The sequence below is a fragment of the Monomorium pharaonis genome, chromosome 4 (genome assembly GCF_013373865.1).
Source record: "Monomorium pharaonis isolate MP-MQ-018 chromosome 4, ASM1337386v2, whole genome shotgun sequence".
Lineage (NCBI taxonomy): Eukaryota > Metazoa > Arthropoda > Insecta > Hymenoptera > Formicidae > Monomorium > Monomorium pharaonis.
The window spans coordinates 27201537-27217218 of NC_050470.1; the positions used below are offsets into that span (position 1 = coordinate 27201537).

Sequence of the window (15682 nt, forward strand, 5' to 3'; positions counted from 1 at the left end):
AATTCACATTTTGGTCTACATGTTTAAAACACAAATTAAAAACAATTTTTATATCGTGTGATTTGGTAATGTAAGATCTTCAAATCTTTCTTTTCAATTTTGTCGAAAAAAAAACAAGTAAAATCTTTTAAATACAAGTACCTAATATTTTTTAATAGAAATTTATTTATTTCTTCTCTAAAACATACATACAAAGATAACCTCGGTAACATTGTATGAGTGCGTGCAATGTATACGAATGCATCTGTGAGATTCTATTAAGAGTAGAAACGAGAAGATGCTCCATCATACGTTAGCGTTATTTGCTTTTCTTGTTTCTCTTCTTTGAGTACTTATATATTTTCTTCCCTATTTTTTTTTGCATGTACATTATCATATACATCTCTCTTGTCCTGTCATCGATGTTCTTAATCCAAATTATCTTTCACTTAAGATCCAAGGTGAGCGTGTATCTGCAAGATGTGATGACTACAAATTATGCAATGTTTTACAAAGTGCATAAAAATGATATATACACGCCGTGTAGATCTATGAGGAAAAAAAAAGAAGAGTTGAAATATTTAGTGTGCAAATCTACTATGATAGAGTATAAACTTCAGAGCTTGATCATCTCATTTTCTGTGCGCAAGATCGAGAAACTTCAAAACTAAATTTAAAAAACTAGAAAACAAAACTTATTTAATTTTTAATTGTCATTTTTCTGATGTTTGTCTAATCTTTTTGAATGTTTTGCCTCTCTATCCGTACTCGACATATGTATACTTTTTCGAACGAGTTTCCTTAAATAGTTATTTACGATCTTGTACTTTATATTATATAATTAGTTGCAATTTTTGTGAAGAAATAGGTCCGAAAATAAAACGCGATGCACTTAATTGCCTTAATGCAGGATGCCTGAAAAAATTTACGTGGAAGGAATCGACAACCTCTTTTAGAAGCGGATGTGCCTGCATTGCGAAAGTTTTGCGCATGATGTTCCGTGATGAAGTTAATACTGTACTGAGCTAATATTAATAAACATAATGCGTATGTAAAATTATCAAATTGCGGATATTTGAGCGAATTTATTGCACCATACGTTACCAACTGTTCAAATCATGAAACAATTTACACGACGATTCACGCCTAATCTGGAGAGTGTTTGTGTTCAGGAACGAAGCAAGACTCTAATAGAAGTTCAGTTTCTTAATTTTTATCAGTTTTTTTCTGTAATTAATCACAGAAGCTATATTTTTCTTTAAGTTGCAAGATACACTACATCTTTATTCATACATGAGACATTACACGTTTCCCTTGTTTCCACGTCACTGTCGGATATAAAATTTCCCCCTTTTTTTCTTGAATCTAGATACTCGTTATTCGCGGCGCAATATTATTATCATTGCGAAATCATTTTTAAAAGATTCTATAAAGTAGTCAGTTTTTTCGAATTAAAAATTATCAACTAGCCCTCTGCAATTATTGTCGAGAGACTGTAAATTGAGTTTAAAATTTAATTCGTAGATTGTGTGGAACGGACTTTAAGAAAAAATTTTAGGATTTGATGTGTATGCAAGTAAATATTTCACGATTGTAAAAAATACGTCTCGAGCAGAACGGAATCGAGCACAATAACGTCATTGCAGTTCCCCGACAGAAGAGAGCGTACGACATTTCCCTTCCTCGTTTCATATTCCACATTGGAAAATTGTCTCCTTTTCCTTACCAACAATGTTTCGATTTGTATTTACTACATTTTACGTACTGTTGTCTATCATGTAAGAGAATTATATACATATACATATATGTATGCGTGTGCGTGCGTGCGTGTGCGCGCGCGCGCGCGCGTGTGTGTGTGTGTGTGTGTAGATAGATGCACAGAGCAGGCACGTGTTCACATACACGTGCTAGTATATCGTTTCCTGAATACGGTCACATAATTAATTATGTTTGTACACGCTGAAGCAAATCTAAAATAACAATGTAGTCATAGATAATAAAAAATATGTGACGGGGAAAAAAAGAAATGAGAAAGAGCTTAAACAGCGAATTACATATTCGGAAAAAAAGTGGAGTCTGTTAAATCGAAAATTTAATTCTGATTGTATTGTGCTCTTATTACCGTACCGTTTCTTAATTGTTAATCCAATAATCTTAAGGCTTGTATAGGTTCACGGACCGTTTGTAACATATTAGACAATTATTAATAATTTTAAAACGGAGGGAATGTTGTCATTGTGCATGTGGAGTGGAGATCAAGTGAAACCGCTCGTAACAATCTATGTACTGTAAGGACGTAAGAACATTTCTTTTTATGTGCGTACACGCGTCCTCTTCATTAAAATGATTTGACATAGCTATTGCACGCGTTCTGTTAGCATTGAATGCGAGAAGACAGTTATCTTCCTTATTATTTCTTTGATCTTTTTTAAGTTGAAATGATTTCACGGATACCTTGTTCGTTTGGCGAATATTACAGCATGCCTGTATGAAGTGTCGAAAGTAGGAATAGTGTACATATAGAATATGTAAACAAGTTTTTCGCGTGAATAATCGTACGTAAAAAAAATGATGGCAATGCGATCCTCTTAGAGTTAGAGGATCGTAGGTCCAGCATTATGGATCGCGATGTGTTAATCGAATTCGTTGCAATGCGATAACTGGCATCGCTCTTTTATAACGGAAGAACAGGGAAACGATTTCGCGGAAAGAATATCAAGTCTTTTCGTTTTAGCTGTACATTTTATCCCGCTTTTAAAGTGGTCCCGTTCGGCTTCAAGCGTTCGGAGATGTGCAAGACAAGGCGTAATTGTAGAAGACAAATTTATCCATTTTCAGCCGGACAGGCTCGTGATCAAGAGTGAAATACTTGGACATGAACTACATGTACGGAATTCCGAAGTTCTCAAAATGTTTGTCGAAGTTTCTCGTAGATTTTCCTTAATCTTCATATTGAAGAAGATATTCTATCATCTATTTCGCTGTAATTCGTGTCATATATATAAATCGGAAAATTTCAATATAAGTACAATAAAATATCTGACAATGAAAGCGTCACTTTTTTAACAATTCACAACTCTCGTTCACGATTTGGTCCCGCTGTTGATTGATTAAAATTAAGTGCGGAATGTGATGTAATTTCGGCGAGTTCAATGTTTGATTGTATAGAGAGTTTTCAGCAGAATTCTTGTCTTGAAAAATATAAGAAAAAATTTCTGAAAATCTGAGCTCAAGAAATTATACCGATTCCAATCCTGATGATAAAAACACAGTTTTGATTTCTGATTAATTTTGATAATGTGTTTCTCCTCATGAGCCGTAGTCAAAATGCAAAGAAAAAGAGAAAGATAAATATGCATGATGATAAAAACTGATGAAGGAAGAATTTTAGAAGCTAGCGAAACCATATGTAATAGATGTATAAATGGTAGAAAGAAGAGACACACGCTGACGATAGTTGCTGATTCTCCAAGAAAATTTTAGATACAAGTTTGCCATTGCGCTGCTCTTCTGAAGAAACGGGGTGCGATAAAATGCACAAGAATATGCAAAAAAAAAGAAGAATCCCGAATCCCTCACTTCAAAAAGTTTTCTCCAATATATACAGAGCGCAAAAGAAGATTGTTGCAATCAGACGTTCTACATAGTTGCAAGATACTTGTGCGATAGATGATGGTGTTAATTAGTTTGCACATTTTGTCGCATCCATACAGAGACGTTTTTCATGTAGCGCCTGAGATTCGACTCAGATTGGTTGATGCCGGACAGAACTTAATTTTGTAGACAAGAGAAAAGTGAAGCGATCATTTCTTGAGGGGAAGAAGTTTAATTACCGGGCGAAGTAAATGCTCTGTAATTCTAAGTCGCCGGTGTTTAAAGCGGTGAACTTCTTCATCGTCGAGAATCAATGAAGCTTTTCTTCGGAAGGCAACTTCAATCAAGAAGAAAGGAGTCTCGAGGAGTACCGAGCGACATTTCGCCAAGGACTCGCATCTACATTGAAAGTGAATTGTCGCGAATAATTACGCGAATTGTACGCAACTAATGGAATTCTTCGCGGATTTTTACTTGACTTTCCGATCGACGACGCTACGCGAATATACATACGAATGCACGAAAGTGAAAACGTGTGAATGAACGATGAGAGAAAGAGAAAAGAGGATGCATTGATAACCAGGAAGCTGTCGCGTGTTAACGCGACGCTCTTTGAGGTAACGGGAAGCTATCGACGAGCATTACTATTAAGTATTGATAGAGAGAAAATCCAAGTGAAATCTTATACATAATGATTGTCGAAATGTAAATTGTGTTTGGTTGTGTATCTTGTGTTATACGCCTCTGACGCTGAATATAATGAAAATTTAATCAAAGACCAATGTTTGCTAGTTCATCCTCCATACTAGAATTAACATACTCTTGAAGAGCTCTTGAGGTAGTCTTCAGTCCTACATTTTTTCTGAAAAAAGGAAAAATTGCATGAATAAAAAAGTAACTCAATTTAAGTTGCGCAAGATTAAATTAAGTTAATTTTGAAAAACGTTATTTATATTAAAATGTAGACTATCGTAATTTTATTCTAACAAAACAACTACAATACAAATAAATTTATTTAATTTGTAAATTAGGTTTAATATAATGTACATATATGACAGCAGAAACAAAGCTAATATATATGCGTTGATTTTAAGAAGGTATTATTTTGGGGTAAAAAATCGATTTTTTTATATATTAATATATGTAATATTAGAAATCTTTTAAAATAAGTAAGTGAAAGTGTTGTCAAAAAATTGGAAATAATTCTTAGAAGTTATAAATGTTTGTAACCAAACACCGTGTCAGGATAATTGTCAGGACCTAGCATCGCAGTCGCAATAGATTTATTTGTATGTCCTTTCTCAAAAGTTTCTTTTTCTTTTATTATTGTGTTGGTTCCTTAAGAATAGAGTATAATAGAGACGTTCTTTAAAAATAGTAAGATACAAAGATATTTTCGATTTTATTTGGAAACTCATCGTTCAATTCGTTTCAAAGTTTGCAGTACGATGGATGTCTAATATAATATTTAGCGATTTTTTTTGCATTGCTGTACAAACTGTGTAAAGAGAAAATGGATAGAAAAGGAAGTCAGAAGAAGAGAACGTATCCTGGAAGACAAAAAAACGTAGATTTCAATTTCATGGAAACATTCGGTACACGAAAAAAAATCCTAGTGACACCTCGGCTCCAGCAGTAAAAAGAGAGAAAAGTGATGCTGATAAAATGAAATTTCCACATTCCAAGAGTACGATTATTGTTTTATCAAGTCTTTAAAAATTTTCTGCATGATAAGTTAATTTAACCGCATGTTTGTAATAAATCGTCGTATAGTTTTTACTATGCGTCTTTTAGGCGTTGGTTTCCATATAGGTTAAACATCAATTAATTTGAGTGTCAAATTCGAATATTGATTAATTATCGATGTCACATTCATAATATTCATTTCATACTCGCACACGTGCGGCGAGATAATGAAGATTATATTACGCATAGATAATTGTACATAACCTTTAATACATTTTATGCACACATGATCCATTCGTTTGTACGAATAGCTGCCAGATCGCTGCACAGTGTTACAGGAGATTCGTCGAAAATGGAGCAAACAATTGCTCACGCCAAGAAAATTGCAGCTTACAAAGCCGTGAACGAATATGTCCAAGTAAGTAGATTTTACTCCAGAGAAATCGTGTAATCAGTCGTACAATTCATCTGTTAGAGGTTATATGTATTAACATGTTTCGACGATATGTTCTTCAGAATAACACTGCAATTGGGATTGGCAGTGGATCCACTGTGGTTTATGCTGTTCAAAAACTTGGTAATAGCGACTTGATAATTCAATATTTATTAATTGTGTTACATAATTAAAAGTGATTTTATTGGAGATTTGCACTTTAAATGTTGAAAATGTTATAAACAGAAAATTATTTTCTTTAACTTAAAATTTTAACATGTCTTCAGATGTTTTATGCATTATTTCTAAATTTAAATTTTGCATTATTTCTTTAAATTATTTTAATAAGAAATGCATAGTTAAAATTTAAGGTTTGATTCCTATAACTTGTACACATTGAGTGTTGTATATATCAATGTATTTTTGTCCCTTACAATTGTTAAAATTTTCATTTGTTAAAATATATATAATACATAATATTACATATTACGTATTCTTTGAGCTTTATGCTCAAATGCTTTGTTATTTTCAAGTATATCACAAATTGTTTTCTAAATTTCTTTCATTTTACAAGCTTGTAGGTTTTTGCAAGTGTTTTATTTTTAGCCGAACGTGTTAAAGAAGAAGGACTCAATGTAATCTGTATCCCTACATCATTTCAAGCTCGTCAACTTATACTAGATCATCATCTAACCTTAGGTGACTTAGAAACTTATCCACAGGTAATTCATAAATATTCTTTTTCTATATGTTCATTTATATTTCTATAAACTATATTTATATATTTTTTTAAATATGAATACAGCTGGATTGTGCAATTGATGGTGCAGATGAAGTTGATAGTGATCTGAATCTCATTAAAGGTGGTGGAGGGTGTTTGCTACAAGAAAAAATTGTTGCTTCCTGTGCCAAGCGCCTTGTTATCATAGCAGACTATACGTAAGTATATTTTTGATCTTTATTATTAGCAGAACCAAGTCATTGACATCAAATCAAATATCTATTGAAACTTTTAGTTATTTATTTATTTTACATTAAATTATATCATTAAGGATAATTTTGTACCATGTGCTACTTCAAAAAAATTATGCGTGCTAGCTTAATACTAAACTGACAGAATCAATTTAAACTAAAAGAAAAAAAAATTTGATTTGGTCCTCTTAACTTATTAGAGATGTATTGTTGCATTTATTAATACTAATTTAGATATAATCGATTTAGTATATAACTGCAATTAACAAAAATATTATGGTACAGAGATTATATAGAATTTACTGTTATATTTTATTTTATATTTCAGAAAGAAGTCACAAAAGTTTGGCGATCAATATAAGAAGGGAATTCCTATTGAAGTAATTCCTATAGCATATGTGCCAATTCAACATAAAATTGAAAACAAATATGGAGGAAAGTTGAAACTCAGAATGGCCGTCGCTAAAGCTGTAAATATATTTTTATTATTTAATTCTGTAGATTATTATTATTATTAAATTAAGTATCATGAATAACATACAAATAATTTATATTTATTATTTATAGGGTCCAGTAATAACAGATAATGGTAATTTTATTCTGGATTGGTGTTTTCCTCAAAACATAGAATCTTGGTATAGTATTAACAACGAAATATCCTTGATACCTGGAGTCGTAGAAACTGGTCTATTTCTTAATATGACCAACAAAGTTTACTTTGGCATGGAGGATGGTAGTGTACAGGAAAAAGGAATTAAACAGTCTTCATAATGTACGTTAATGTGTGTACATTTTCGATGTACATTGTCAAACAAGTTCGACAAATAGTATTGTTAAAGCTAAAGATTCCCGATAACCTTTCTTTGCAATTTTGCCTTTTATTTAGCTGTATGCGTTATTCCAGTTGCGTTATCATCGACATGTTTTTCATATTTTTTATGTACGCAATTTGTAAACAGTAGATTTTGTATTTTCTTTATTGCTAATATGTATAAACTGTAATTATCTTCAATCATAAAGTATTTTATATTTCAACAAGTCATACTATAGATCGCATATTTTGTAAAGTTGGTCACATACATTCAAATAAATTTGTCGAATATTTGTGATAACTGTGCAGTTTAGTCAGCTAGACATTACGATCGATAGATTTGCACAAGCGTGTTTTTGCAATATCCATATTCAGTTTAATAGTAAATTGTGTAAAATATACACCAAAGAATTACTTTTTAACCGAATAATATTAAAAATCTAACAATGGAAATGAGAAAAGTGAGAAGTAATCGCTTTATAAAACATATTTTTAAAAACAGTGTGAATAGAGTTTTTTGTGCCAAGTAAAAATTTGAAATCTATTTTATGCAACATTAATATTAATTAATTAAGAATAATTATTAATATTAATGTTGTATAAAATAATATAATAATTAAGAAGCTATTCTTTGATATATGTTTCAACATAATTACTTTTATTTGCAACGCTAACTTTCTATTAATCTGAAGTTTACCATATTGCTACACATGCTTCGATTTATTTGAGCAAGTCAGTTTAGTATAAGTAATAATGATTTTTCAAAGTTACTACAATTGTTTACATAAGTCAAAAATAACTGTGCAATCTTGTTACCTATACATTCCAATTAACTTGCTCAAACATGCTCATGCATACTTTATAAGTTTACTTACAAGTTTACTTGAACGTGGCCGATTTATTAAATATAAATAATAACAGAATTTTTTTGTAACATGTATTTTAAAAAATGTTTATTTCTAAGTAACAGGTTGTATAGCTATAAAAACAAGGTGAAAAATATATATTTTTATACAATATTCTTTGTATTCTAATTTTCACACATTTATAAATAAAAAATAATTTTTCAATAGAATTGAGGTTTGGCTTCTTTATAATCACTAATTTGACTGCTATTTACCTTCATGGATCTAAGATATTCTTAAATATCAATAATAATCTCTTTGTCGACCCAACTGACAATTTAGATATCTATTGACAAACTCAAATTTAGAAAAGTTAAGTCGCTTCTGAAAAATTTTATAGATGGACAAACAAATGGATCAACACTAAAATTACAGTAGTTTGTTAAGCTACACTGTGCTTAATAAAAGTAATTATATATATACAAACAATTAGACAAATTTTATTTACTTTATATGACTTTATTAATATTTTTCTATTATATTTATATGCATATAATTTTTTAAATATTAACATTGAATTAAAAAATTTAGAATACGCCAACTGTACATACGTTTAACATGTATATATAAAATAAGAAGACATTTATAAACCCGGAAAAAATGTTATATAATATATAATCGCTCTTATTCATTATTAATATTGAACATGATTATAAAGAAGTATTTTATTTTTTTATTATTAATAAAAAAATTGTTCTTCCCAAAATAAATCATGTTTCCAAGTAATAAAAAAACGCCCGAACAGGGACTCGAACCCTGGACCCTCAGATTAAAAGTCTGATGCTCTACCGACTGAGCTATCCGGGCAATTCAGATATACGAAGGTTAATATTGTACAGTATTTCGCTTAATTGAAAATTTGTATACGTATATATATATGATTTTTATTGAAAATTATAATAATATTATATTAAATAAAACTTATAATAATAAATTTATAAACAAAATATAAAATTAAAAAAATTAATACTCTAAATATTCTAGAGTGTACACACAACACAACACACACACACACATGTATATATATGAATTTTGTATCACGTTTTACTTTTAAAAAACTTTTTTAATAATATATATTTATAATATAGTATCTATAATTTTAAAACTTCTATAAATAATTATTTATTTTTAAAAACAAAAATTGCTATTAACATTTTGTAATTTTTATTATTACTTTTTAGTATAACGGCCAAAAGAGAAATTTAAATAACTTAGTATTATTGTAAATTTAAAAATATTAATATGCATTAAAGTTCTTATTTTTTTATTTTTTTCTGATTTATTTAAACAATTAATTATTTTCAACAAATGCTTTTGAGAATTAATGTATCAAATGTTTCCATCATATAAAATCTTAGCTACTATAAACGTATTTATTTTCTTTTATGAAAGAGACGGCTATATAATTTGCATAAGGCACATCTCTTATTCATAAGTGAACTATCATCCTGAGCATTGATTTATTCGTTTTGCATCTTTATTTTAGCAATAGCGTTTATAACCGTCATAAAATTAAAAGACGCATTTAATTTAAAAGACTGGCGATTTTATAACATACTATATAGACATACAGACGCGCGCTTTGCGCGCGCTATTTAACTTTTTGTTTTTTACCTTTTAAAATAAACTGTAACGATAATAGTAACTATCAAAATTGATAGTTTGACAGCTGGAAATGACACAAAGTGATAGTTTAACAGCTGGAAATGTCAATTCAATTAATTGATTTGATAAAAATTCACCGATTGCTGTCGCTGCCTCTGCTGTTGGTGCTGCTGCTGCTACTGCTACTGCTACATTTCTTTTTCGGTTTTTATTCTGAAAATGTGATTATTCCTAATATTCCTGATATTATTCCTAAACTCAAACACAAAAGCAGGTAAAGAAATGTATCACTTGAAAAAATAGTATATTTAATACCGAGTCGCTCCATGGATGCCGTTTTCTGCTGACATCATCCTGCTATTTTAAATCAAACCGCACATTAATAACGATCGCCCGATACTTTATTCGGCAATCCCGATATATACAAATACATAGACAGAGACAGTTAAAAATAAAATAAATGTAAAGTTAAAATTAAAAACCTGAATGATACTTAAAAAAATAATAATAAATAATAATCAAATGAATAAATAATTAATAAATAACAAATAAGTAAATTTAAAGAATAAAGTGACACTGTAAAAAAATAGTAATTATGTAACATAATTTTAATTACACAAATTGTTTCTATAAAATTAGAAAACGCATTTACATGTTGAATTACATAATTTTTTCGTATCACGATTCATACATAGAGTACCCTACCTATCCATTTCCTATCTATTGTGATACTAATACTTATTATGTATTTTCTACATATTCCTACACTAAGAAAAAAAATTGCTAGATACAAATAAATATTTCTTTGAATAGTGCTAATAACATATTTTATAGAAAATCAATAATATTTATTTCAAACAAGTAATATTTTCTAAATTATAGAAAACTAGTACGTATTTTAAATAAATATTATTGATTTTCTATAAAGTAATGTTATTAATACTATTCCAAGAAATATTTATTTGAATCTAGTATTTTTTTTCTCAGTGTATATATATATTAATATTCCTACCTACTCAGACGCGATTAATTATCGCGACTGTGATTACCCCAGCGAGAAATAAAATTTTAAAAGGGAGTTTAAACCACTTCAAGTTTATGGTTAAATTTAGTTAATCTGAAATTATTTTATTTTATTTTTGTTATTCGACGGAATTAATTGGAATAGTTTATCGGAGATGAAGCGGCGCGCGGCGTCTTCAATTCCGCGCATTCACGTGCAAGATACATTATATATCTCTTATTATACTTGTAATTTATATTAATTGATGATGTTGAACTCATATAGCTAACGCTCGCCGAAACAGCGACGGAAAAAAATTATTTAATAACACATATTAAATATGCATGATAAGTTAAGGTATATCATTTATTCAGGATTAAATCCTGATCTGTCTTAGTCAATTCATTTTAAGGTAATATAATAATAATAACATCGGGGGTGGTCCTCCTGCGAGGCCCACTTTGACACTTCAGATCGAGTCCATTATGCCTCCCCGTTGTCAGCTGCCCTAGTGGAGCCGCGTTTCTTTCCAGAAACGGAGCAGCTCCTCCACAGGCAGCTGATTTTGAGGCAATAGATCCATGAAATAAGTATGACATTTAAATATTATTTATTATTGCATTATATTTGAAGTAAAATTTTGTCACAGATCTATTACTCCAAATTTAAAAGTTTATTCATCACTCACCGACCGATGCGCAGCGGCAGAGATATTCAGCAACGTCGCTACGATGATTCTGTAACAAACAAATACAAAGTCCAAATTAAAGCATTTAGTATTAAAAAAAAAAAAATACGGTTTGCAACTCTGTACTTGTGTTTATTAAGTAATTCAAAATTAAATTCAAATTAAAACAGAGCTCGCGATTATTAATATTAGATGAGAAATAATTGTTACGGATTAAACTTTGTATTTTTTCAATTATTTATGTAATCATCGTATAATCAATATTTTTCAAAAGAAAAGAAGGTTATAAAATTAAAATTGTGTAAAACTTTACGTGACGTTATCTTCTTTATAATTTATCAAGGAAAAACCGAATAAAAAGAAAACTAATAATTCTATGCAAATAATAATCATATTCACCCCAAGGTTGCTCTGCCGGGGCCCGATGCCCTTCCTGGATCTCCTCCTCCTCTCAGAACAGGCTGTCCTTTCTTGTCACGAGATACTCGCGAAAAACACTCGCGAAAAACACTTGCAATTTTTAAAATTACAATCGCGCGAGGACCAATTAATTGTCAGAAAGTCTTTCGCGCGACATCTCAATGCGTCACCCCACGTTTATAACTCCCACGTACTGTTGAGACCTCGAAAGTGCCACCCCCGGTGCCTCTCTCGAACTAAGAAATCATTCTAATGGGAGTTGTGCGAAAAGTCCTTTTAGTCCATTTACTTGAACGGCACTCCCGAAGCAAACGCGCGACACGACGAGCCGGCTACGGTTCGTTTTCAATTCAATCGGTCGGCACTCCCGAACCGCGTTAACGCGGCGCGACAAACCACAATTTTACGATAGACGACGTAATAAGTGCAATGGGTACAGTTAGCTTCCCCCACAGACATTCAAGCCCTCGGGGTACTGAGCCCTTCCACCACGACAAGGTCGTACCCGTGGGAGGGAAGATTTTTTTCTGAATCTCTATGCAAACTTTAATTCACTTAAAAAAGAAAAAAGACGAATGCCGACCAGACTATCACTGTGAAGCAAAGGGATATGGATACTTGAGCAAGTTTTTTTACCAAAATATTTGACGTGTAATATACATAAGTATTATAGGCATGGCCATAGATATAAGTAGAAATAAGTAAACGCCAAGTAATCTACTTTACATTTTATATATTGTCTGATAAGTGAACTTTATTGTTTTCTTTATTTCGCAGAGCTTTGTTGCAACCTTATATTTTAGATATCACAATAAGCGGAATTAGTTCATACCATTAAATATTTGTAACAACGATCCATTATATATCGAAGCAGATATTTCGAGATTTTTGAAGAAATTACATGCACAAAATATTATTAATGATTAGAAGATTGAGCTGCGTGCAAATGAGCTGTTAAATTACGAATTATTCAATAATTCGCTAAATTCTCGCCATATATTCTTTTTGTATTTCAAATTATTAATAAATATGATATAAATATATACGGTGCGGTTTTTCTGTACAATTATTTACGTTACCGTTACCGGCTTTTCGTGCGTTGCGCCACGCTCTCAATTCGAAAAACGGCAAATTACATTTACTTCGGTAAATTAAAAGTGCGTGATATTTGTAAATAAAAATAACCCATTATTTGTCTATATAAATGTTAAGAAGTAACAATTTTATAGTTATCATTTAGCATTTCAATTTGTACTTTGTTCTTTCTTTTCTAATATATACTCTATTGAAATAAAACACTGTGGTTTATTATACATTCGTTTTTCATATAGAAGTTTATCAATCTCAAATAGATTGATTAGTTTTTGCAAAAAATTACTCGTAGTATTTGTTGCGCAAACATGTTTTAAAAAATAATTGAATTCAAGTAATGACATGACAAGATCTGTCTGTTCGAGACTCGGTGTACAAAAGATAACACCGTCTAACAATCCAGCGTTTACACAATATTATTATTGTATAAACGCACAATCACAATATTATTATTGTATAATATAATATAAAGCGCGTTATATATCTTCTGATAGAAAAAGTACATATTTTTTTATTATTTTAAATTAAATATTTAAAAAAGTGTATGTATCGATACATTTTTTATTAGTTAGATTGTCTTAATTATTTGGTCATAGTTACAAAAGAGACTTTTAATATATTTGCAATTCAATACATCCATTACGCAGATAAAATAAATTTTATCTTTATGAGAAGCGGAGAAAAATGCAAAAGAATTTGACCGTGCATTTTGTTATTTATCTGACAAAATCGTAATTTTCAATATTTTTTAGTTCAATAAATAGTTAAATATTCCTTAAGGATTGTTTTATTAAAAATTATTAGAATAAAAAACAGATTTTTAAATAATTTTAAAGACATCTTATCTTTTCTTAACCTTCATTATTTCACCAACTCAATTAATATTTCATCATTTTTGTAAAAGATTAGGACGTCTTCGTTTAATTCTTAAGAAGGTGTTCTTATTTCTTATTTTAGATATATTAAAATTTTTTTTCAAGTTTATTAGTAGCTTTTCTGGTAATCTTACCAAAAATTTTGTCATTAGTAAATGTGGCGCGAAAGGAAAAGAGAAAAGAAAAATGTGAACAGTCTGGCCGACGGTTGAACGACCTAATCGTAACTCAGCGGGTTCTGATGTGAGAATGGTGTAAGTACTTAACTCCGGCTGTTTTTTCTGTGGTTTTTACACGAACTCTTATCGACCTGCTATATTTCACTTTCTAGCATCGATTTAATCAGCACTAATCCTGAGTTTCAATACCTTTACTTTCGATTTTTGTTTGCATAGTCCAGACTCTCGTTTATTGTACGTAAATACGCGATAAATCATGGAATCTTCGTGTAGAGCACTAAAAGATATTTATGATGTTTTATCTTTCACGCGTTACAGCTAAAAAGCGATGTATTTATTTTTATTAATTATTACACATGATATCAGACATCTCCTTTATCTTTAATTTATACTTATAACTATTTGCAAAATATTTTATTCGCACAGTATTCTATTTTGGCTATATAATGGCTATACAAATTTATGTACATCTAAGATTTATTAATTTACTGTAATTACTTCTAAGTTCTTTTTTAATACATTATATGTATTGTCAGAGAGAACTGTTATCTTATATTTTGTCAAATACTTACGTAATAAAAATTTACCATGCAAAGCATAGAGATCCAATTAACGTTTGTTAAATTAAAGGCAGAAAACAAATCTAGAAAGAGCAACATTTTCAAAATATTATAATGTTTCGTATATAAAAATGCGACTTTGAAAAAATATGATGTTCCGAAATTAGATGGTATTTTTAAAAATAAAGAATACTCCCACGTTCGATTATTTATATTCTACCCGTGAATTTTTATTTCGTACGTTTCTTCAAAGTGTAGTAAAATTTGCTACAAACTATGTACACATTTTTACGTGAAAAATATCAATTAAATTGCAATAGATTTCGATATCAAATTGTTTTGAAATCTGTAACCAATTAACACAATATTGCAACGAGAATTCTCTTGCGAATGGTACGCAATAAAATAGTCGGAATGCGTTGTTGCGTCAATATACTGTTGAAACCTTACTGTTAAACCCCGTGACCTATGACAACTTATGATCCTTGGATCTTAAGGGGAAACATGAATTATTAGATCTGCATAAGATGCATATCCCGCGAGCAGTCACGGAATCGGAGTTCGGTTGTAATCTATAGCGTAACAGTTATGTGGAAGTTAGAGCATTATGCAAACATGTCTCTTTATAAAGAATTTAAATATCTTCCAAAAATAAATTTTATTGTCGTTTGTAATTTTATTTAAACATGTGTGTGTAAGAAAATAAATATAAAAAATATTATAGATAAAGATACGACAAGAGAGACTTATAATTTATTGGTTTATGATTTATGATTAAATTTAAATATATTGAAAAGTCAAATATACTAAAAATAAAAATTTAATTTGCTTGAATTAAGTTTAAATTCGACGGATAGAAAGAGAGAGAGACAGAGAAAGA

The 15682-nt window shown here is 30.1% G+C and overlaps 1 protein-coding gene, 1 long non-coding RNA gene and 1 other non-coding gene across 4 annotated transcripts; 1 reads left to right on the forward strand and 2 right to left on the reverse strand.

Moving 5' to 3' along the window:
• Nucleotides 1-145: 145 nt before the first annotated feature.
• LOC118645069 lies at nucleotides 146-5609 on the reverse strand. Its single transcript, XR_004962825.1, has 2 exons — nucleotides 5524-5609; nucleotides 146-4435 (listed from the first exon to the last, which is right to left on the reverse strand). It is a non-coding gene; the product is annotated as an uncharacterized LOC118645069 (long non-coding RNA).
• Nucleotides 4562-8550, forward strand: LOC105841139 (ribose-5-phosphate isomerase). Of its 2 annotated transcripts, XM_012688271.3 has the most exons (7): nucleotides 4562-5260; nucleotides 5571-5677; nucleotides 5776-5836; nucleotides 6299-6414; nucleotides 6498-6631; nucleotides 6993-7134; nucleotides 7232-8550. In XM_012688271.3, the coding sequence occupies exons 1-7, from the start codon at nucleotides 5239-5241 to the stop codon at nucleotides 7433-7435; spliced, it is 786 nt and encodes a 261-aa protein (XP_012543725.1). In that variant the 5' UTR covers nucleotides 4562-5238; the 3' UTR covers nucleotides 7436-8550. The 2 variants fall into 2 exon arrangements, with proteins under 2 accessions (XP_012543725.1, XP_012543724.1); XM_012688270.3 differs by having other exon boundaries at nucleotides 4563-5677.
• Nucleotides 8551-9114: 564 nt separating this feature from the next.
• Nucleotides 9115-9187, reverse strand: Trnak-uuu. The gene has a single exon. It is a non-coding gene; the product is annotated as a tRNA-Lys (tRNA).
• Between the last annotated feature and the right edge of the window lie 6495 nt (nucleotides 9188-15682).